This window comes from Aquarana catesbeiana, linkage group LG11 (assembly GCF_042186555.1).
Source record: "Aquarana catesbeiana isolate 2022-GZ linkage group LG11, ASM4218655v1, whole genome shotgun sequence".
Classification (NCBI taxonomy): Eukaryota; Metazoa; Chordata; class Amphibia; order Anura; family Ranidae; genus Aquarana; species Aquarana catesbeiana.
The window spans coordinates 236574527-236599137 of NC_133334.1; the positions used below are offsets into that span (position 1 = coordinate 236574527).

Sequence of the window (24611 nt, forward strand, 5' to 3'; positions counted from 1 at the left end):
TAGCGCTGTTTTACCACGGTATTCGGCCCCTAGCGGTGCGGTTTTAACCCCCCGCTGGCGGCCGAAAAAGGGTTAAAACCACTTGTATAGTGCAGCTATAGCCGCGGTATTGCCGCGGTATAGCCGCGCTGTCCCATTGATTTCAATGGGCAGGAGTGGTTTAGGAGCGGTGAATACACCGCTCCTTCACCGCTCCAAAGATGCGGCTTGCAGGAGATTTTTTCTTCTCCTGCCAGCGCACCGCTTCAGTGTGAAAGCACTCGGGCTTTCACACTGAACAAACAGCGGAAGCTGTTTTGGGGCGGTTTGCAGGCGGTATTTTTAGCGCAATAACGCCTGCAAACCGCCCCAGTGTGAAAGGGGTCTAAGACTTCTGTTGCTGAATATAATTAGAAGACGTCTGTCATGGCACATTTAAGTAATTGGGGACATAGTAGATTGGTAAATATCTCACCAATGCAATGCCAAGTATCTGAGGGAAGGTGTATGATGAGCACCCAGCTGGAGTCATACGGATAGTGGCATATGGAGTCTGGAACCAAGCCTTTTCACTGGCCCATACTATATCACACAGAGGTAAGATGGAGGCTCCCAGGCCAAGGGCCGGACCATTGATGGCAACCACTATGGGTTTCTTGAACTGAATAAAAGCTTTTACAAAGTCTCTGGAAAGAAAGAAGGAAGCATATCACTTAATTCTGAAAACAGAATAGACAGAGCTTTAAAGTGGTATTGAACCCAAAACCAAAAATGTCATATATTGCAGCTTACCGATCAGTAGACGAGGTGGCTACATTTGTTTTTCTTTTTTGGCTTTTCCCTGTTTTCCCATTGGTGAGCTGGCCAATAACACACCTCCTGTATTAGAGTCCCTCCACTCTGGATGCAGGAGCACAGGGGGCACATTTGGACAACAGCATTGTCAGTCTGGGGGAAGGGGGGTTTTAGATGTACTAGCAGATTTAGATACACTAACAAACTGAAGCCAAACTCCAGTTCACATTTTATAGGAAGTTACAGCAAACATTTTTTCTTTTTCTTTTGGGATGAATATTTTACATAAATAAGTATAAACTGATCATTGTAAACACCCCAGCCAGTGTTGAATGGTTTGTCTAATCCCTGTAATGGATAAATCTGCAAGAGAGCTTGTTCTTTTGAAAAACAACAGACTTTCTGGCCAGTTCACCAGAGGAAAATAGAAGAAAAAAAGGTTAAAGAAAAAAAAGGAAAGCAGCCATTACATCTAAGAATTGGTAAACTGTTATATTATACATGTTTATAATATAATATTATTGGATTTAACTACGTTTTAATAAAGAGACATGTTTTATTTGATAGCTGAATTTTGTACCAACCAGGATCCCACCTAGATAAACATGTTCCATAGATAAACATCACAATAGACCACTGACCCAAAACTACAGAGTTCATACACATGAATATTACATTGTATGACATTCATTTGAGACTTTCTATAAAGTCAGTAAAAAAGAAACAAAAAAAAGATACAAATGAAAAAAAATATTTATATTTTTTAACTGGAGTATTAGCCAGATTCAATGCCTTAAAACATGGGTGCTCAACCTGTGGCCCTCCAGCTGTTACAGAACTACAAGTCCCATGGGGCATTGCAAGCCACTGACAGTTACAAGCATGACTCCCAAAGGCAGAGGCATGATGGGAATTGTGGTTCTGCAACAGCTGGAGGGCCACAGGTTTAGCACCCATGTCTTAAAAGATGTAAAACTTGAAACAGAATGCAGAAGCATACGTTACTTAAAGCAGACCTTCAGACCTTTTTCAACTTTCCATTTATTAAATCTTCTGCCCTTGTTGTTTTAACTTTGGAGAGTAAAACATTTTTTTTTCTGCCAGTAAATACCTTATATAACCCACTTCCTGTTTCTCGCCTGGTAAAAAGCCTAGGCTTATGACATCATGCACAGCGCTCTCTCACTCTCATGAGCGTTTGTCAGGAAGGGAGGGGGGGGGAGCCATAAGAGGGCCAATGAGAGCTGTAGGGCGTAGGGCTGCAGAGCTGGGTGTGTGTCTTTGTGTGTCTGTGTAAATCCAGGGAGTGAACAGGCAGCAGCTGCCCACATTTAAAATGATTGCAGCCAGACTCAGTGGAGGGAGATTTCTGCAGCATATTTTGCAAGTACAGAATCACAGTATATATAAAATAATATGCAAAGTGGTTGGAGGGAAGCTTCCAAATGGCAAAGATGTTTTTATTACAAATTATGTGAGCAGACAGCAGTTCCTCTTTAACTGCATAGGAGATACAGTTAGGTCCATATATATTTGGACACAAGCACAATTTTCATACTTTTGGCTCTGTATGCCACCAGAATAAAATTAAAACAAAACAATCCAAATGAATTTGAAGTGCAGACTTTCAGCTTTAATTTAAGTGGTTGAACATAAATATCAAGTACGAATTTTAGGAACTACAACCATTTTTATACACAGCCCCCACATTTTCAGGGGCTCAGATTTAATTAGACAAATGAATATAATCATAAATAAAATGTTCATTTTTAATATTTTGTTGAGAATCCTTTACTGGCAATGACTGCCTGAAGTCTGGAACCCATGGACATTACCAAAGACTGGGTTTCCTCCTTTCTGATCCTTTGCCAGGCTCTAACTGCAGCTGCCTTTAGTTGTTCTTTGGTGATTGACTCGGCCATTGCAGAATATTCCACTTCTTTTCCTTCAAAAGCTCCTGGGTTGCTTTTGCAGTGTGTTTTGGATCATTGTCCATCTGTACTATGAAGTGCCGTCCAATCAACTTTGCTGCATTTGGGTGGACAGTATATCTCTAAACACTGCAGGATTCATCCAGCTGCTTATGTCTTCTGTCACATCATCAATAAACACCAATGACCCAGTGCCACTGGAAGGCATGCATGCATGCCCATGCCATCACACTGCCTCCACCATGTTTTACAGATGACGTTGTGTTCTTTGGATCATGAGCTGTTCTACACGCCTTCTCCGCATTTTTTTCTTCCCGTCATTATGGTACATATTAATCTTAGTTTCATACATCCAAAGAATGCTTTTGCAGAACTGGTCTGGCTTTTTTAGATGTTTTTTGGCAAAGTCTAATCTGTCTTTTCTATTCTTCAGGCTTATTAATGGTTCACACCTTGTGGTGAACCCTCTCTATTTGCTCTCGTGAAGTCTTCTCTTGATTGTAGACATTGACAATGATACATCCACCTCCTGGAGAGTGTGCTTCACTTGTCTGGATGTTGTGAATGGGTTTTTCTTTACCATAGAGAGGATCCTGCGATCATCCACCACTGTTGTCGTCCGTGGACATCCAGGCCTTTTTATGTTGCTGAGCTCACCATTGCATTTTTCTTTCCTCAGAATGTACCAAACATTAGGCCACTCCTAATGTTGCTGCTATCTCTCTGATAGATTGGTTTTGTTTTTGAAGTCCTATAATGGTCTGTTTCACTTGCATGGACAGCTCCTTTGAACACATGATGTAGGTTCACAGCAATGGATTCCAAATGCAAATACCACAGTTAGAATAAACTCCAGACCTTATACCTGCTTAATTGATAACAAAATAACGAAGGAGTAGCCCACACCTGGTAATAAAACAGCTTTTGATTCAATTGTCCAATTACTTTTGGTCCCTTAAAAAAGGGGGATGGTTATTCTTAAGAGCTGTAATTCCTAAACCCTTCCTCTGATTTGGATGTACATACCCTCAGATTAAACCTGAGAGTGTGCACTTTCAGCTCATAGCCAATTATATAACTATAGCTTGAATATAATTTTGGTAACTACTTAAAAAAACTAAAATTGCGCCTGTGTCCAAATATATATGGACCTAACTTTATGTGCCAAGACTTTTGCCAGCCAACATCAACATCCACTTTAATTTGTGATGCATGTTGGAAGTTGTAGTTTGAAAGCAGTCACATGGTCTTTAGGTAGTGAAAAGGCCATTTTTAAAGAATTAAAGTATTAATATCTTTATATAGTTCATACAGGTAACATAAGCACCATTCATACTACTTCCTATTAATTTATTTGTATGCCTAGAGTTTTACTTTGAGGCCAAGTCTTTTTTTTTCCTTATTACATTGTGAAAACCACCAGGTTTGTTTCCCAGGACTCTGGGTTGTGGGAGATACCCATACCTTATAGATTCTGCTATCCTCGTGCTCTCCTTCCTTCTGTCTGTAGACAATTTCCCGATTAGATATGAGTAGTCAAGACCGCTACAAAATACACTGCCAACGGCACTGAGAAGCAGGAGTTTGCTATCATCAGAGGATGCATTGCACAGAGCCCTTCGCACCTCTTTCATGATCTGAATTCAGAAATAAAGACATATCATTAATATAGGTGAACGTTCTAGATCTGACAAGAACAGCTTTTTTTTTTTATTAATTACAGTTGGCGGAACTTTACCCATAACAACTTGATAAAAAAAAAAAAAAAAAAAAGGTTCCACATTAATAAGTATGCTACCAAAATTAGTATGTGCTGTAAATTGCCTCCAGCATTGCTCCTGTTTCTTCTTGCTAGAGGCTGCCATTTTGCTGGAGACCAAACCCCCAGCTGCAAGTTATAAAGTGGAACTAAACTCATTCATTTGCCAGTTTGAAAAACAGTTTGATTTGATTGTGTCCTCAACCAAACTGTCAAACCATCAAATGGCTGGTGTTCTAACTGATCACATGTGCAACACCATGGCAGTTGCAGTTCAATTAGAGACAACTTTCTTGGTTGTAAAGGATAGGATGGTTTAATTCCGCTTTCAGCAGATTGGCCTCTACACACTCAGAAGGGCCTAAAATTGCCTAAAATACAGAGCAACTGAGCATATGCAGAACAGGGTGAGACAGTGTATTATTGGATTTTAAACCGTATAGGGACTTTTTTTTTAAATGTTTTACATAGCTATACAGTCATGCTCAAGTTTGCATACCCTGGCAAAAATTGTGAAATTTTGGCATTAATATTGAAAATATGACTGATCATGCCAAAAAACTGTCTTTTATTTAAGGATAGCAATCACATGAAGCCATTTAGTATCACATAGTTTTTGGATCCTTTTGAAACCATAATGATAACAAAAATCACCCAGGTGGCCCTGATAAAAAGGTTTACATACCCTGGAATGTTTGGCCCTGGTACAGACACAGAAGGTGGCACACACAGGTTAAAAATGACAATTTAAAGGTTAATTTCCCACATTTGTGGCATTTTAAATCACAAGTAGTGTATGTGTATAAATAGTCAATGCGTTTGTTAGTTCTCACATGGATGCACTAAGCAGGCTAGACACTGAGCAATGAGAAGGTAGAAAAGAAGAGTCAAAAGACCTGTGTAACAGGGCAATGAAACTTTACAAAGATGGTAAAGGACATAAAAAGATATCCAAAGCCTTGAATATGTCAGTCAGTACTGTTTAATCACTTATTAAGAAGTGGAAAATTCGGGCTCCTTTGATACCAAGCCAAGGTCAGGTACATCATTTGTTACTATAATACTGCATTTCCAGAGTGAGGGTAAAAGAGGAGTGTGGGGGATTAGGGAAAAAAAAAGGGGGGGGGGGCACACAACTAGTATACGTCATAATCATGGTAATCCTACCATGTGACTGGTAACTGCTACATCTGCCACACGTGCGCTCAGAAACACAAGGCGACAAATGTAATTTCCCTTCAAGCATTTAGGTCTCTATAAAGTAAGATATACACGATGAGAAATTCAGATGAAAAACACCGCTCTTGGAGCGATCATCCGATAACCTGATCATTAATACACAGTTTTCGAGACCTGATCATGAGAGTTCATGCAAAATTATCCAAAGGGACATGCATGAACATTTTCCCCGTAACATTACAGAACAAACCATTTTTTTTTAATCAGCACAGTATTCCTCCATAAAAAAATCAACTGACCATGGCCGTGCATGCTCGGAAACTTAAGAATACATTACAATGACATCATCGCAGGAAGTTGTATTCTGTCTTACGAGAATTTTCAGAACTCTAGTAACCTATTTGTTTTTGATATGAGACTAGCATGCAAAAAAACAAAAAACTATCATTCGTAAAATATTCTTATTGTGTGTACGAGGCTATAGTCCTTGTATTTGCGAAATGTATCCACCCTGCCAAAACTGAATAAAATGAATCATGTTGATCCCTTAGTTTATTAGGTCAATGTAGTGAACATTCCTCTTTAAATGAATGTAAAGTCTCATATTTTTTTTTTAACAACATGTACTTACCTGCTCTATGCAGTTGGTTTTGCACAGAGCAGCCTGGATACTCCTCTACTGCAGTCCCTCTTCAGCTCTCCTGGCCTCTCCCTTCTGTTGAGTGCCCCCACAGCAAGCAGCTTGCTATGGGGGCACCCGAGCCGAGCCACAGCTCTGTGTGTGCATTGAGACACGGAGCCGAGACCTGCCCCCCCCTCCTGTTTGGCTGAATGGTTTTGATTGACAGCAGAGAGAGCCAATCATGCCGCACTGCTTTCTCAGCCAACAAGGAGGGGAGTCTTGGGCAGCTTAGACACTCCTGCAATATCGCTGGATAAAGACAGTTCAGGTAAATATTAGGGGGGCTGCTGCGCACAGAAGGTTTTTTCATCTTAATGCATAAAATGCATCAAGATAAAAAAATCCTTCTGCCTTTACAACCCCTTTAAGTATTCTAATAAATCTATAATTCTGAAAGCAGGACCATCTTATAGCTCCATGATAGCAGTCACTCTCAGCTATACATGTATACAACTAAATTTCTTAATCTTGCAATTTCAACATGGCTGGAAATATCGGCACACTACTGAGAAATAATTTCTAACTTTTAGTACAGGAGCTCTTACAGATCACACTATGAAAAATATGAAATACAAGTTTATTTGTGACTTCTTTCTTGAATATAGATCTATTTTAAAGAAGACCTAAGCTTTAAATGCCATTTAGTAAAATAACATCTCTGTGTAAGATCAAAACAAGGTACAGGAATGTCATAGAATAGCTAGTTCTTCATTTTTGTCTTAAAAAGCTCCTTGACACTTGTAACATTTTAAGTTTCCTTAACAGAAAAAACAGCAGAAGCTGTCTGCCTTCAGACTCACTCTATATAATAAATCTAAGAGGGAGTGATACGGAGGAAGGGGCAGAGATACAGAGGAGTCATTCCTCTGACTCTTTTACTTGGCAGTGTTACAGTCTGAGCCATTTAGTCATGCAAATAAACCTTTCTTTAACAACAGGAGGTAAGAACGCAAAATGAAAAGGAGGCTTAAGCTCCACCTGCTGTCTGGATATGAAAATACTAAATATTCATGTCCAATATTTCCAATTTACATGACTGAAAAAAAAACAAAAACAAAAAAAAAACAAAACAAAAAGTAGAATATGTGTTTAAGTGCTGTTTATTATGTATCCTCTTGCAGGTAGATGTTTAAAAATACAAATAATCTTAAGTTAAAAAAATAAAAATCCTACAAGTATTCCTGTGATAATGGAACCTACTGTGTTTTGTGACTATAGGATTTCTTTCTTTATTATGCAGTAATTATACTGTAGCAATAAATACATTTACAGAAAGATCAGAGTTTGATAGTTTCCCTGGAAATATCGTGTTCCATATGTGATCACAGCACAGGTTGTTAAGTATCACAAAAATTTCCAAGAGTGTTTGGTTGCCTTGGAAACCCCACTACCTTTAAAAGAGATCATCTATTTAACCAATTTCCTCACTTCATATGTCTGGTTGGATCCCAGGTGGGTCTGCCCCTTTAAACTCAGAGGTATCATGTCCTATCATTACAGGGCTCAGGAGGTTAATTACTATTTTTATAAATGTAGCTTTATTACTTTTTTTCTATGTTCAACCATCTCTTTACAACATATTATACAAAGTACTCTTCTCCATTCCACAAGAATAATAAGACAATTGGCCTCGGCTATAAAAGATTGTATATTTGCCCTCTTACAGATTTTGCACACAGGATGCTTACACAACTTTAAACTGAATAGCAGTACTTAAAAGGTTTATTTCATCCTCATGAAGAGAAGTGATTTAAAAAAATCTTAACAGGTTAGGCTCTACACCTTTAGTTCCCTTCCCACTACTTTTATAACTTTAAGTACGAGAGTAGGATGGGCAACAGTGACTACTCCTCTGGCACACCCTCCTTATGCCTTATCCACTCCTCCTCTTTCACATTCCCTACCAAATACTAACTCAGTACTTCCTAGTTTCCCCACAAACCCTCATTGCCTCCCCTTGTATAAGAACCCGAACCTTCTAAGATCCCACTATCCTTTTACAGCGTTCAACTGACATATACATTAAGGCTGGGTTCAGGCTCACAGCAGTGGTGCAGTGCGTCCCTGTTCTCCGTTTCAGGGACGAATTAGGCACAAATTTTTTGGCTGAATTCGGACCTGAAACACACCAGAAGATGCACAAGACTCTCCAGCAAAGCAATTTGCAGCCATCCCGGAGCTGTGTGAACCGGCTCCATTGAGAGCCAGTCATACTCTGCTGACATACGAATTGGATGCGGGGAAAACCACATCCAATTCGCATCAGCGTAAGCCCAGCCTCAGAGAAACTGACCGTCCACCTTTGTGGGAATGGCATTGTACCACCTTATTAGTGACTTCAAATACCTTCAAGGCCCCATTGTTTAGATGGTGCTTACATTCTTTTTTCCGACTAGGCAGGAATGTGAATCAGGGTCATTCTATCATCACAACTACTGAATGTATATTTATATTCCCTATGTAATTGAATTTACCAGCAATACTACAATGAAATCCTGTGTTCTTCGTCCTTTCCTGTATGTTACTAAGGGATTATTGTGTGTAATAATTGCTCTGTTAAAATGTAAAATACAAAATGCATAAAAAAGGAGAAATGAACACATGAGAAAGGGTACTTTTAAAAAGAATGTTCTACCTCCCCTCTATTAAATTAGAGCAGCAGTATTGGCAACTGGGTTGCCCTCATCAAAACGTGTGATGGGGCATATTTCTCTTAGGTCTAATGCACCTTTATCAGCCTTTTAGACTTTGTAGATTAGGCATATTCAGGATCTAACAGATTGCTATCTTTTTATCTACTAGTGTAACCACTTTTTATGAAGAGAACTCAATTTCAATAGGAGTTATGGAAATGAGAGTTGTACCGAGTTTAGTATGAATTAAGTAAATGAGAACTGGACATGTATAAAAGCTCAAGTTTTGGACAAAAGTCAAAATCACACATGTACAGTATTGGGCAAGAGTTTTCGGCAGGTGTGAAGAAATGAAAAGTAATAATGCTTTCAAAAATATATTTTACTTGTTTATTTTTATCAATTTACAAAATAAAAAGTGAGTGTACAGAAGAAGACATAACTCAAATCAATATTTGGTGTGACTACCATTTGATTATAAACCAGCATTAAGTCTTACACTTGCACACTATGTACACATGCACGAAGTCAGGGATTTTGTAGGATTAGAGTAAGGTCTATGATTAACCAAACATACCAAGTAGGTGATAAATCATCAATTTCATATGTAGGTTAAAATAGTCATTAACTGAAACAGAAACAACTGTGTAGGAGGCTTATAACTGGGTGAGGAACAGCCAAACTCGGCTACTAAGGTGAGATTGTGCAAGGCAGTTTCATGTCACAGGTCATACATTATGGCAAGACTGAGCAAAGCAACAAGACATAGGGTAGTTATACTGCATCAGCAAGGTCTCTCCAAGGCAAAGATTTCAAAGCAGACTGGGGTTTTAAGATGTGCTGTTCAAGCTATTTGAAGAAACACAAAGAAACGGTCAATGTTGAGACCCGTAGAAGCAGTGGTCGGCCAAGGAAACTTAATGCAGCAGATGAACGACACATCATGAAGTTAAAGCTTTTATAGCTGCAAAGGGTGGACCAACTCAATATTGAATCCTATGGACCAGGACTGGGATGCAATTAAAGTTCATGTGCATAGAAAGGCAGGCGTCCCAATACTTTTGGTAACACAGTGTATGTCATTAGCTAAGATAACAAATACTGAAAGCTTTGCTCTGGCTGAAAAGTACCTAAAATTCCTGCATACATTTAGGTAATCTTTCATCAACCTTAGTAAAATTTAATATACTTGATGTTTTTACTAAACCGTGATGCGTAAAAAGCACCTTTTTAAACTACATTTTTGCATTATGATCACACTGTGTAACATCTTTTTTACATAATATGGGATCCTAGCTTAACAATGTTACATGTTATTTTTGTGATTAGCATTCAAAAATTTTAAAGTTACACAAAAAAGGGTTCAGGAAGCAAAGTGTTTGTTGTCCAGTGTTATACCAAGAAGTCTCAGTTCAGCATTCCACATTGGCAGGACCAAACACTCTACACCAGATCATAAGATGGGCATAAGATGGGAGATCCCAGTGCTCAAGGCTACATGATATAACGTTTTAACAGGACTGACCAGAACAAAGTTGTAGCTTACAGTGGGCAATGGACTCCATGTGTGGCAGAGCTCAGTAGTGTCAACACAGAATGAGTCACATGCTTCTCCATACCTTAAAACACAAGGTATTTCCTTTGGGGTTCAGCATTTAATGTACATAATGATCAATGCTTGATCAGCTTCTACAAACTGCAGAGGTGATATTAGGTGTCTAAAGCCTTGTGCACGCACACAGGCACACACCCTGCATGGCTTCTGTTGGACCAGTTGCCATGCACGTGGGCCGAATGTTGGCCTGGTTTTTATTGAACTGGCTGACGTCGCCCGACATTTGGCCCGTCTGTACTACCTTCTCAGAGCTGGCGTCTCAGCTGTCGGTTAATTGCCAGCTCTAATCTTTCCACAGTGACTCACCTGGTGATGATATCCTGCTCGTTAGTCCTGCTGGTTACTCAAGCTGTTCAATCCAGATCCTCTCTGCCTTCGCCTTGGTCAACATATCAAGAGACTCGCTCCTGTGTTCCTGTTAAGACTTGCTTGGCTTATGTCCCTTCTGGTTCCCGATCCTGCTTGCTGTTCCACTACGCTGATTCTCCGGTTTCCTGATTTCCTGGCCTGTTCTGAAGTACGCTGATCCCTGGCTCCCTGATGTCCTGGCTTCTCTGACTATCCGTTCCGGTTACAGAACTCTGGCTATGTATTGACCACGTTTGCTTGGTTTACCTTTTACCATTATTATTATTAAACAGTGTGATTTTTACTGCACTTCTGTCTCAGTCTGACTCATGGTTGCTGACAGTAGGCGAAGGTCATGAATTCAGAAGATGCAGTCAATCCACTTGTTGGTAATATTTTTTTTCCAGATTGGATGAGCAGGATCACCACATGGAACAGTTTGCCTATAGCATTACAGACGCTCCCGAGTCGCACGGCTCACCTGGAATCCCCCCCTGCAGGCCATACCTGCTGCTGCCCCATTCTCTGTACAGGCACCCGCCTTGAGTATTACCTCTTTAAGAGGTATGTCTGGTTCTGCTCCGCTTCCCCATCGATTTGGGGGGCGATCCAGTTCAACGCAGAGGGTTTCTCAACTAGGTTGAGATATACTTTGAGATGCTGCCCCAGGCGTTTCCAACGGACAGAAGCAAAATAGGTTTCGTGATATCTTTGCTTTCTGAGAGAACCTTGGCCTGGGCAAACCCTCTATGGGCGATGCAAAAACCCGTTGTCCTGAGTTACCCAGAATTTGTAGCTTCCTTCAAAAGGGTATTTGACATTCCCGCACGCTCTGCTTCTGCTGCCAAGAGCCTCATGTCCATCAAACAGTACGAGAACTGTTGCCAATTACGCAATTGAATTCCGTACTCTGGCAGCAGATGTTGCTTGGAACAATGAGGCCCTCGTGGCTGCCTTTTCTCATGGTCTCTCGGATACCATCAAAGATGAGATAGCAGCCCAAGATGTACCTACTGAGCTGGAGAAGTTGATCACGTTTGCCATCCTCATTAACTCCAGACTCAGAAAGACTCTTAAGGAGCGCTTGCGGAAGCCTCCTGTACATTTGTCTCCGAGCTTTGCAGTCCCACCCTTGCCTCCCTCACCTCCTGGTACCGAGTTGGTCAGGGAAGTGGAACCCATGCAGTTGGGCTTCACATGTCTCTCTGCGGATGAGAGAACCCTTAGGAGGGGGGAGAGATTGTGCCTTTATTGTGGCCAGGAAGGTCAGTTTTTGAAGTCTTGTCCTACCCGTCCAGGAAACGCCCGGACCTTGAGGTCCTGTAGGGGACAAACCTTAGGTGGTGTTGTTTCGATAAGCCCCTGGTTCAGGTTAACCTTTCTTTGTCTGAGTCGTCCTTCGAGATACAGGCTCTAATCGACTGTGGGGCTGCAGGCCTGTTCATTGATGCTGCCTTTGCATCTAAGCACTCAATTCCGCTGCAGCTTTGTGCCACTCCACTTGCCATTGAGGCTCTTGACGGGAGACCTCTACAGCCTACCCATGTGACTCATGCTTCGTTGTCCATGGCCGTTGAGGCTTTACACCATGAGATAATCCAATTCTAAGTCATTTCCTCACCTAAGTTTCTGGTGGTTATTGGTTATCCTTGGTTACAGGGGCACAACCCCTCTTTTGATTGGCTTCGTGCTGAGGTTATTTCCTGTTTGCCACAATGCAGCAAGACATTTTTTCAGAATGTGGCTAAGGTCCTGTGCATCTCTTCATTTTCCTCCCTGCTAGAGGAGTACCGCAATTGACCTTCAACCTGGTGCCATACCCCCTCGTGGCCGGGTTTACCCTTTTTCGGTCTCGGAGGACAAGACCATGGAGGAGTATGTTGCGGACGCACTTTCTTGAGGATTCATCCGCAAATCCTCGTCTCCTGCTGGTGCTGGTTTCTTCTTTTTAAAGGAGAAGAGTGGTGAACTGAGGCCTTGTATTGATTACAGGGGTCTCAATCGTTTCACGATTAAGAATGCTTATCCAATTCCGTTGATTACAGAGAGTTATTTGACTGCTTCAAGGGAGCAACGGTTTTGACGAAGCTTGATTTGAGAGGGGCATACAATCTCGTGAGGATCAAGGAGGGCGATGAATGGAAAACTGCGTTTAATACCAGAACAGGCCATTATGAGTACCTTGTAGTGCCATTTGGCCTTTGCAACACTCTAGGAGTTTTCAAGGAATTTATCAACGATGTCCTTCGAGATTTGTTGCAGCTATATGTGGTGGTTTATCTTGACGATATCCTCATATATTCCAAGTCCCTAGAGAGCCACCACACAGATATCTGTCCTGTGCTTCAGAGGCTGAGAGAAAACAATCTGTATTGTAAATTGAAGAAGTGCCAGTTCCATCGTGAACAGGTTAAATTCCTGGGTTATGTAATTTCCACTGCTGGTTTTTTGATGGACCCAGAGAAACGTTCTGTAGTCCCACAGTGGCCTGACCCGTGGGTTTACACCCTCTGCAACGTTTTCTTGGCTTTGCCAACTATTATCGGCTGACTATTTGTAACTTCTCATCTCTGATCAAGCCCCTGACTGATATGACCAGGAAGGACGGTAACCCACAGAGTTGGTCTCTGGAATCCACCCAAAAATTGAACTTCCGCTTTAAGTGATGGTGACCCCCTGACATGCCACATTTGGCATGTCATTTTTTTTGGGGGGGGGGGGGCGGATACCCAGTTTTTCTGGGTACCCAACTCCCACTTCCTCCCCAGGCTTTGCGGCGCCAGAAGGAAGTTCACCTCTCCCACCTCCCTCCGTGCAATCTTCTGGGACACGTCACAGGTCCCAGAAGATTGTCCGACCATTCACAGCGCGCAGCTGTGAAGCCACAGCCGGGCGCCCAAAGTTAGAATGTTGGCGCCTTGGAGAGGAGCGGGGCTTTGTGAGCCCGCATCTCTGGACCGTGGGACAGGCGAGTATCTGATTATTAAAAGTCAGCAGCTACACTTTTTGTAGCTGCTGATTTTTAAATGGGTGGAACTCCACTTTAAGGCCTTTGAGAGTCTCAAGGCTGCCTTTGTTTTGGCTCCTGTGTTGGTACATCCTGATCCTACGTTACCCTTTATCCTTGAGGTTGGTGCTTCTGAGACTGGAGTTGGTGCCCTTCTGTCTCAACGTTCTACCTCTGAGAGCTCTATGCATCCTTGTGGCTACTTTTCCAAGAAATTGTCACCTGCGGAATGCAATTACGAGGTTGGGGACAGAGAGTTAGCGATCATTTTAGCCCTTAAAGAATAGAGGCATCTCCTTGAAGGTACTACTGTGCCGGTTCTCATTCTGACTGACCATAAGAATCTCACATTCTTGTCTGAGGCTAAACGCCTCGCTCCCAGGTCAGCCCTTCCTTCTCAGAGCAGGCCGCTCAGCTGTCGATTATTTGCCAGCTCTAATCTTTCCACGGTGACTCACCTGGTGATGATATCCTGCTCGTCAGTCTTGCTGGTTACTTAAGCTGTTCAGTCCAGAGCCTCTCTGCCTTTGCCTTGGTCAACATATCAAGAGACTCGCTCCTGTGTTCCTGTTACGCCTTGCTTGGCTGATGTCCCTTCTGGTTCCTGATCCTGCGTGCTGTTCCACTACGCTGATTCTCCAGTTTCCTGATTTCCTGGCCTGTTCTGAAGTACGCTGATCCCTGGCTCCCTGATGTCCTGGCTTGTCTATACGTTCGGGTTACCGAACTCTGGCTATGTTTTGACCACGTTTGCTCTGTTTACCTTTTACCATTATTATGATTAAACAGTGTGATTTTTACTGCACTTTTGTCTCAGTGTGATTCATGGTTCCTGACAAGGCTTACCTATAGGTACAAATCATAAAGGAAGGTATACAACCTCTTTAACCACTTCCGGACTGCCCACCGCACATATACTGTGACAGGGCTGCACGAAACGACATACCTGTACATCGTTTCGTGCATGAGATACTGTGGGCCCGAGGGAGCTATGTAAACCATGTAAACAAGGTGGATCCCCATTCTGACAGGGGACAACATGGATATCTGCTGTTCCTAGTGATCAGGAACAGCGATCTCTGTGTTGTCCCAGTGAGCCCATCCCCCACACAGTTAGAACACACCCAGGGAACACAGTTAACCCTTTGAGCTCCCCTAGAGTTAACCCCTTCCCTGCCAGTGTCATTTATACATTGATCAGTGCATTTGTTTTAGCATTGATCACTGTATTGGTGTCACTGGTCTCCAAAAAGTGTAACTCAGGGTCAGATTTGGCCGCTGCAATGTCGCAGTCCTGCTAAAAATGACAGATCGCCGCCATTACCAGTAAAAACAATAAAAAAAATTAAAAGTCCCTAAATCTATCCCCTATTTTGTAGACGCTATAACTTTTGGGCAAACCAATCAATATTCGCTTATTGGGATTTTTTTGTACCAAAAATATGTAGAATACATATTGGCAGAAACTGATGAATACATTTGTTTTTTTACTTTTTTTTTTTAATATGTATTATAGCGGAAAGTAAAAAATTGTTTTTTTTCCTTTCAGGGCTGAAGTGGTTAAGAAATCTCTGATGTCTCCTTAGGAGAGTAAGAGCAATCATTATTAGGGCTGCAACTAACGATTAGTTTCACAATCGATTAGTTGGCCGATTATTGTTTTGATTAATCGATTAATCGGTTAATAACCTTAAAAAAAAAAAGTGGAGCAAAATATCTAATCCACTCTAAGAATAACAGACAGAAGAGATATACTGTATATACTATTGGAGGAGATATACTGTATATACTATTAGAAGAGATATACTGTATATACTATTAAAGAGTGAATCTGGTAAATATCATCAGACTCAGAGATCATTTTTTTTTTTTTATTAAAAAAACAAACAATGTCTTCCTCCTTAAGAACGTTTGTTCGATTTTCTAATCGTTAGTGGGGTCAAATTGATGTTCATTTTCAACCACAGTAAATGGGAAAATTTGGAAACAGAAAACTTCTCAGTCAAAGGAATTTTCAGACAGTGTATGTGGTTTTCGTTCAGAAATTACATTCATTTTAAAAAAGTAATGTTAAAAACAAGTGAAAATTTCAAACATTCTTTCATTCAGCAAATGTACAAAGATTTTTCTTCTGAATATTCTCGTCTGAAATTTTATGCATGTGGCCAGCATAAGGCTCAGTACACAACTATGCAGTTTGCTTTTGATCTGTTTTTGCAGTGCTTTGTGCTGTGTGTTTTTTGATTTTTGCGCACGTGATTTTGCTGCGATTTGTGTTTTTTTGGGCCAATTTGTTGTTGGGCAGATTTAAAAACACAAATTGCTGCAAAAACACATTACATGCTTTTCTGCAGCTTTTCCATTGAAGTATATTAAACCAAAAAAGCACCGTTTTGCGTTTAAAAAAAAAAAAAAAAAAAAAAAGTCCCGACCCTTTCCAAATACGCAGCGGCTGAAAAAAGCATGAAAATGTGTCCCATAGGAAACCATGTAAATGAACTGTAGTGCGTTTCTGCAAAAAACACAGACATGAACCGGGTCTAAGACGTTTAGTAACATAATGTGGTTAAAAAAAATAAAATTAGCCCTTTATAGTACAAAAAAAAGCAGATCGCTACTGTAAGGGGTTCATTTTTTTACTGTAGAACTGTGAAAATAATATTTACAGTAGCGATTTGTTGCTCTTTTTGTACTATAAAGGGCTCATTTTATTTTTTTTTAACCCCATTATGTTACTGGCCGATTAATTGATTATGAAAATAGTAATTGATTAATTTCATAATCGATTAGTTGTCGATTAATCGATTAGTTGTTTAAGCCCTAATCATTAAAGGGTCATCATTCCCTGCCAACACGAATCTGATGAGCTATAAAGGCTGTAAAAATGTTTAGGTACAGTAGTAATTGCCGTTTTATGGGTGCGTGCAATTTTGACATATTTGGTACCCATTTACTACTCAACCTTAAGTTTTCAATTTTACCAAAAAATACTATTATATTGTGTTTGTGTGCACTAAATTCCCCTTAAAGGGTATTTCCACTTTTTCAGTACATTTTGAAAAAACCTCACTATAAGGTTTGGTTGTATGTTCCTAGTCACACAGCACAACTAAACATTTTTTTAAAATTATTCTTATTTTTTAGATATTCCTAAGGAGAAGGAATCAGGAGAAGGTATCATGGCGGATTCTAAAGCTGGCCATACACTAGTAGATTTTCGAATGAACTTTTGTAGCAACATTTGTATGAAAATTCTCAGTACATTTGACGACTTGACAAATGTCATTTGAAAAGTATTTCAAAATTTTGTTTGCTTTTAATGTTTCATTTTGGAAAGAATCAACTTTACCAAACATGAACCAAATACGCTCTTAGAAATTAGTTTGAAAACATTTTCCATCCTGTTCCATTGAATTTTCTGGTCACTGCAGTCAAAAACAAATATGGATCTGACCCCACTAATGGTTAGAAAATCAAATGATTGTTCTTAAAGCTAAACATTTCAACCTAAATTCTACTGGTGTATATCCGGCTTAAGAAATCCTGGACAGGTTCACAGTGACTGTGTCCTCACCCAGACAGTACTTATACCTCATTAACATACAATGCAAGAGGGTGGTTACTGAATGTTTAACTCATTGTTAGGACAGAGAGTGGGGTTGATTTACTAAAACTGGAGAGTGCAAAATCGGGTGCAGCTGTGCATAGAAACCAACCAGCTTCCAGTTTTATTGTCAAAGCTTCATTGAACAAAATGAAGTTAGAAACTGATTTGTTTCTATGCAGAGCTGCACCAGATTTTGCACTCTCCAGTTTTAGTAAATCAACCCCAGAGTTCCAATCTACACTCACCGGACACTTTATTAGGTACACCTATTCAATTGTTTGGTAACACAAATTGCTAATCAGCCAATCACATGGCAACAACTCAATTCATTTAGGCATCTAAACGTGGTGAAGACAACTTGCTGAAGTTCAAAATGATCATCAGAATGGGGAAGAAAGATGATTTAAGGGACTTTGAGCGTGGCATGGTTGTTGGTGCCAGACGGGATGGTCGGAGTATTTCAAAAAACGCTGATCTACTGGGATTTTCACGCACAACCATCTCTAGAGTTTACAGAGAATGGTCTGAAAATATCCAGTGAGCGGCAGTTGTGTGAAGGAAAATGCCTTGTTGATGTCAGAGGAGAATGGACAGAGATGATAGAAAGGCAACAGTAACTCAAATAACCACTCATTACAACCAAGGTATGCAGAATACCATCTCTGAATGCACTACACATCAAACCTTGAAGCAGATGGGCTACAGAAGCAGAAGACCACAGCAGGTGCAACTCCTGTCAGCTAAGAACAGGAAACTGAGGCTACAATCAACACAGGCTCACCAAAATTGGATAATAAAAGATTGGAAAAATGTTGCCTGGTCTGATGAATCTGGATTTCAGCTGCGACATTCAGATGATAGGGTCAGAATTTGGCGTAAACAACATGAAAGCATGGATCCATCCTGCCTTGTATCAATGGTTCCGGCTGGTGGTGTAATGCTGTGGGGGATATTTTCTTGGCACACTTTGGGCCCCTTAGTACCAATTGAGCATCGTTTAGATGCCACAACCTACCAGAGTATTGTTCCTAACCATGTCCATCCCTTTATGACTACAGTGTACCCGTCTTCTGATGGCTCCTTCCAGCAGGATAATGCTCCATGTCACAAAGCTCAAATCATCTCACCACTAGTTTGTTGAACATGACAATGAGGTCATAGTACTCCAATGGCCTCCACAGTCACCGGATCTCAATCCAATAGAGCACCTTTGGAATGTGGTGGAATGGGAGATTCGCATCATGGATGTGCAGCAGACAAATCTGCTGAAACTGTGTGATGCTATCATGTCACTATGGACCAAAATCTCTGAGGAATGTTTCCAACACCTTGTTGAATCTATGCCATGAAGAATTAAGGCAGTTCTGAAAGCAAAAGGGGGTCCAACCCGGTACTAGCAAGGTGTACCTAATAAAGTGGCCGGTGAGTGTAGTTTACAGTTGATAATGAAGAACTTCAAACACAGCACAAAGTGTTAATTATGTTAAATATTTCATCACAGCCCCCTCCTAAATATTACAAAGCAGAGAGAGCATGTAAAGCTTTTTAAGCACGCATAAAGCACATAAAAAAGTAATTAGCATTTTTTTAATGTTCTGCTATGTTAATGGGAACATGTAACAAACAAAGTAGGCATTATCCCAATTTGGCTGCAAAAGAGGAAATACACTTTAAGGGAGATTTCATATATATATTTTTTGTATAATATCTTTTTATTGATTTTCTAGCATAATTAATTTACAAATACACAAATTATAAAACATAAATAAAGAAGAAAGGGGGGAAAGAGAAAGAAAAAAAATGAATTATGCGTAACCATTCGCTTACTGGGCACCTAAACCTCCCCTCCTACCCAGACCAATTTTCAGCTTTTAGCGCTGTTACTCTTTGAACGACAATTGCGCGGTCATACAACACTGTACACAAATTAAATTTTTATCATTTTTCCCCCACAAATAGAGCTTTCTTTTGGTGGTATTTGATCACCTCTGGGTTTTTCTTTTTGTGTTAAAAAAATTAAATACTAAACCCTTTTATATTTTGTTAATACATTTTGTAAACAGGTAATTTTTCTCCTTCATTGATGTACGCTGATGAGGCTACACTGGGCACTGATAGGCTGCACTGATAAGGCTGCACTGATAAGGCGGCACTGATGGGTGGCACTGAAGGGCATTTATAGGTGGCACTGAAGGGTACTAATAGGTGGCACTGATGGGTGGCAGTGATGGGCACTGGTAGATGATACTGATAGGCAGCACTGCTAGGTGGCACTGATTGGCACCACTGGTGGGCATTGATAGGTGGCACTTATGGGCACCGATAGGTGGCACTGATTGGTGGCCACTGATTCGTGGCACTGATTGCTGGCATTGGCAGGTGGTACTGGTGGGCACAGAGGCTCTTCCTCTTCGGGACCGATGTCGCTTCAAACAGAAGCCGGCGATCGGCTTCCTTTCTTCTCACGCTGACAAAAAGAAAAACGATTACCGATCCTCTGTTTACATCACGTGATCAGCTGTCACTGGCTGACAGCTGATCACGTGGTAGGGGCTGGGATCGGCCCCTTACTCGGATCTGTGATCACCCGAGTCTCATTGACTAGGGTGATCACAGCGCGCGCCGCGTGCCCCCTTTAGGGGGGCGTGGCCAGCTTTGAAAGGGGGGGACATCAATAGACGTACTCCCCGCAAAGCAGATCCGCGCTGTAGCCATCATTCGGCTATAGCGCAGATCCGATCAAGTTAAAGGGAGATTTCCTCCCACTTCCTGTTCTGGGCATTGGAGTCACAGAAGACTGGAAGAGTGGAATACCCTTTCTATGGGGATATAAACAAAATTTATAATAAAATTAAAATGTTGGAGTTAGGCTTTAACACACACCAATAAGACCTTAATCCAAACACATGCAGATACATATCTAAAACACTTTGTAATATTTTTACAGTTCCTTAAAGAAAGAAGACACAAATCATATAGACAAACTGTTAATGCTATTCAATCCACATAATAAAATGCATATCCCACTTTAAAAACATTTGCAATGGGAATTATATTGTGCTCTATTTTCTGAATCCGTCAACGCTCCGTATTGTTTTGTGGCCTGTATACAATGATGGTATTCCAGTACAACACAGATTAAATTTTACCAATAAACTCAAGAATACAACAAGCAAGGTCATATCTTCTCCTATAATGTAAAATGTTCCAAGTTTGTACTTTTTCATATGAATACCAGAACAATTTAATTCTTAGGGAATTGTAACATATTATTTTGATAAGGCTTAGCATTCTCAGAATACAATGGACAAAGACATTAACTGGCTTTAGTAAGAACCAAAAATGTTTTGCTTTTTTTTATTTTATTTTTTATTTTAAATCAGTTTTGTCGATCAAGTATGCCAAGAGATGTTTAGCCTGAAATCAATACCTTATTTAAATATGTTACCTTGAACATATTTCCTGTGTGGGAAAACGCACCGCCATTGGTGCAAACTGGTTTGATGTGAGCCAAGGAGCACATTACATGAGAATCCGCAATAGATACAAGCTATAATATATATAAAATATGTATTCATACCCGTTGAATTTTGTCATGTTTCAACTAAAAACCTAAATGTATTTTATTGGGATTTTATGTGAGAGACCAACACAAAGTGGAACATAATTGTGAAGTGGAGGGAAAATGATAAAATGGTTTTACAAATAAATATGTGAAAAGTGTGGCGTGCATTTGTTTTCAGCCCCCCTAAGTCAATACTTTGTAGAACCACCAAGCCTTTTTGGGGATGTCTCTAACAGCTTTCCACATCTAGAGAGTAACATTTTTGCCCATTCTTCTTTGCAAAATAGCTCAGGCTTTATCAGAATGGATGGAGAGTGTCTGTGAACAGCAATTTTCAAGTCTTGCCACAGATTCTCAATTGGATTTACTGTAGGTCTGGACTTTGACTGGGCCATTCTAACACATGAATATGCTTCGATCTATACCATTCCATTGTAGCTCTGGCTGTATGTTTAGAATCCTTGTCCTGCTGTAAGGTGAAACTCCGTCCCAGTCTCAAGTTTTTTGCAGACTGGAACAGGTTTTCTTCTAAGATTGCCCTGTATTTGGCTCCATCCATCTTCCCATAAAACTCTGACCAACTTCCCTGTCCCCGCTGAAGAAAAGCATCCCCACAAGATGATGATGCCGCCTCCATGTTTCATGATCGGGATGGTGTGTTCAGGGTGATGTGCAGTGTTAGTTTTCCACCACACATGGCCTATTGCTTTTAAGTCAAAAAGTCAAATTTTGGTCTCATGTGACCAGGACACCTTCTTCCACATGTTTGCCTTCTTGCCACTCTTCCATAAAGATTTGTGGAGTGCACCACTAATAGTTGTCCTGTGGACAGATTCTCCCACCTGAGCTGTGGATCTTTGCACCTCCTCCAGAGTTACCATGGGTTTCTCGGCTTGGCTCTCTGATTATTGCTCTCCTTGCCTGGTCTGTCAGTTTAGGTGGAAGGTCATATCTTGGTAGGTTTGCAGTTGTGCCATACTCTTTCCATTTTCGGATGATGGATTGAACAGTACCTCGTGAGATGTTCAAATGTTGTTGTTTTTTTTTTTTTTATTTATAACCTAACCCTGCTTTAAACTTCTCCACCCTGTTATCCCTGACCTGTCTGGTGTGTTCCTTTGCCTCCATAAGATGCTGTTTGTTCACTAAGGTTCTCTAACAAACCTCTGAGGGTTTCACAGAATGGCTGTATTTATACCGAAATTAAATTACACACAGGTGGACTCTATTTACCAATTAGGTGACTTTTGAAGGCAATTGAGTCAGAGTAAAAGGGGCAAATGCACGCCACACTTTTCAGATTTTTATTGTATTTGTAAACAAAGTTGAAAGCCATTTATAATTTATCCTCCACTTTACAATTATGTGCCACTTTGTGTTGGTTTATCACATAAAATCCCAAAAAAATACATTTACGTTTTTGGTTGTAACATGACAAAATGTGGAAAATTCCAAGGGGTGTGAATACTTTTTCAAGGCACTGTATGTGTGTGTGTGAATTATTATTATACAGGATTTATATAGCGCCGACAGTTTACGTAGCGCTTTACAACATTAGGGCAGACAGTACAATAACAATCCAATTCAATACAGGAGGAATCAGAGGGCCCTGCTCGTTAGAGCTTACAATGTAGGAGGGAGGGTCAAGTTATACAAAAGGGTAATAGCTGTGGGGGATGAACTAATGGAGAAAATAGTGCAGTTGTTAGATGGAGGCAGGATAGGCTTCTCTGAAGAGGAAAGTTTTCAGGGATCGCCGAAAAGTGGATAAATTTGGGGACCGTCTGACAGATTGGGGTAGGGAATTCCAGAGGATGGGCGAGGCTCGGGAGAAGTCCTGGAGGCAGATATGGGAGGAGGTGATGAGGGAGCTAGAGAGCAGGAGGTCTTGGGAGGAACGGAGATGGCGATTAGGTTGGTATTTTGAGACTAGGCTAGTGATGTAACTGGGAGCAGAGTTATGGATGGCTTTGTAACTTATCGTTAGTATTTTTAATCTAATTCGTTGGGTGAGTGGCAGCCAATGGAGGGATTGGCAGAGAGGGGTAGCAGACACTGAGCGGTTTGTAAGGTGGATGAGTCTGGCAGCAGCATTCATGATGGACTGAAGTCTAATATATATATATATATATATATATATATATATATATATATATATATATATATATATATATATATATATATATATACACACACACACATACATATATATAGTTTTATTTACAGAAATAGAATTGTGTGCAAACATAGCAATTATATTAAATATAGTGGTGTTGCTATGTTGTTTGTATACAATTCTATTTGTATCATTGTGTTTGTATCTATTGTAGATTCTCCTGTATTGTGCTCCTAAGGAAGCAGTGTCAGCTACGAAACATGTAGAGCCATGTCTGCCATGAATTGCTGCTGATAGCATACTTTGAGCTTTTATTTCTCTGCCTAAAAGCTTGAAGAAGCTTGTGCTTTTTTGTGCTCTTTTGCAAGTTTTTATTGAGTTTTAAACAAGCATTTTTTTCAAAACCATCTCCTCAGCTCATTTTATCTTTTTTTTTGTGCATTTTCGAGCTTCTAATGAGCTTATTCACGCTTTTTCATGCATTTTTGTGCACTTTGACAGCTTTTCGGTTCAAAAGCTCCTCTCAAAAAAATGCAGGTTTGGTGGGGTTTTTGTTTTCTGCCTGTAAGAGCACATGCCTGTAAACTCCTGAAAAAAACATTGTGTGCATGGACACATTGCCTAACATGGAGGGAAGTTTCCAGGCAGAAAAAAAAGTTCAAACGCCTGTAGGAGCAGCTTCTTTGAGATGCAGTGTACATGAGCCCAAAGTGTTACTAAACCCAGGACCCTGCATTCACTATATCTGGTCTTTCACAGTACACAGAAATGCAATCATTTTAATAATTATAAACTGCTAAATACTTTTTCTCATCAGCAGTTAGAGCAGTTTTGTGACTTCTATCAGTATCTGGGTAAAGCTTGTAGCTGTTGTTTTCATTCTACTCCGATTGTCCTATAAGGCTGCAGGACCCCTGACCCTCTGTCTGGATAGTGCTGATGGGAGAATGCATGTGATCAGCACAGGGCCAAAGAAAAAAAAACTCTCTAGCAATACACATCAAACTGAGCATGTGCAGCTTGTCCCCAAGGCTCTGTTCTATCAGGAGATGGTTTGATGACTGTGGAAGTAGGGGAGGATTAGAGACATTAGGATCAAACAGCTTTTTACACAATGCAGAAGAATAACCCCTTAGGTGCCACAGTGAGTAGAACAAGCATGCTTTACTACATATACAGACTGATTTTACTGTTGTATGTTTAGTAACACTTTAATCTTTATTATAATTAAAAATGATAACAAATTTATGCTAGAAAAGCCTGTACATACCTTTAATTTTGGAATTAATGGAAAGTAGCTTACATAGATCTTGACCTCAGCTACAAATCTGGGTACTTGCATGCTTGCTGCTCACATTTTGCACCTCACTATTAATCAGGGAGCTGTACACACAA

At 40.5% G+C, this 24611-nt stretch overlaps 1 protein-coding gene across 1 annotated transcript in view; it reads right to left on the reverse strand.

Annotated features, from left to right (window-relative positions):
* The window catches only part of CDYL2 (chromodomain Y like 2), a 167688-nt gene that overhangs the window by 22258 nt on the left and 120819 nt on the right, over nt 1-24611 (reverse strand). The window contains exons 4-5 of the mRNA XM_073605542.1: nt 4170-4342; nt 455-665 (exon numbers count right to left, since the gene is read on the reverse strand). Of these exons, the coding sequence (XP_073461643.1) occupies nt 455-665; nt 4170-4342 (384 nt within the window). The remainder of the gene's footprint in view (nt 1-454; nt 666-4169; nt 4343-24611) is intronic.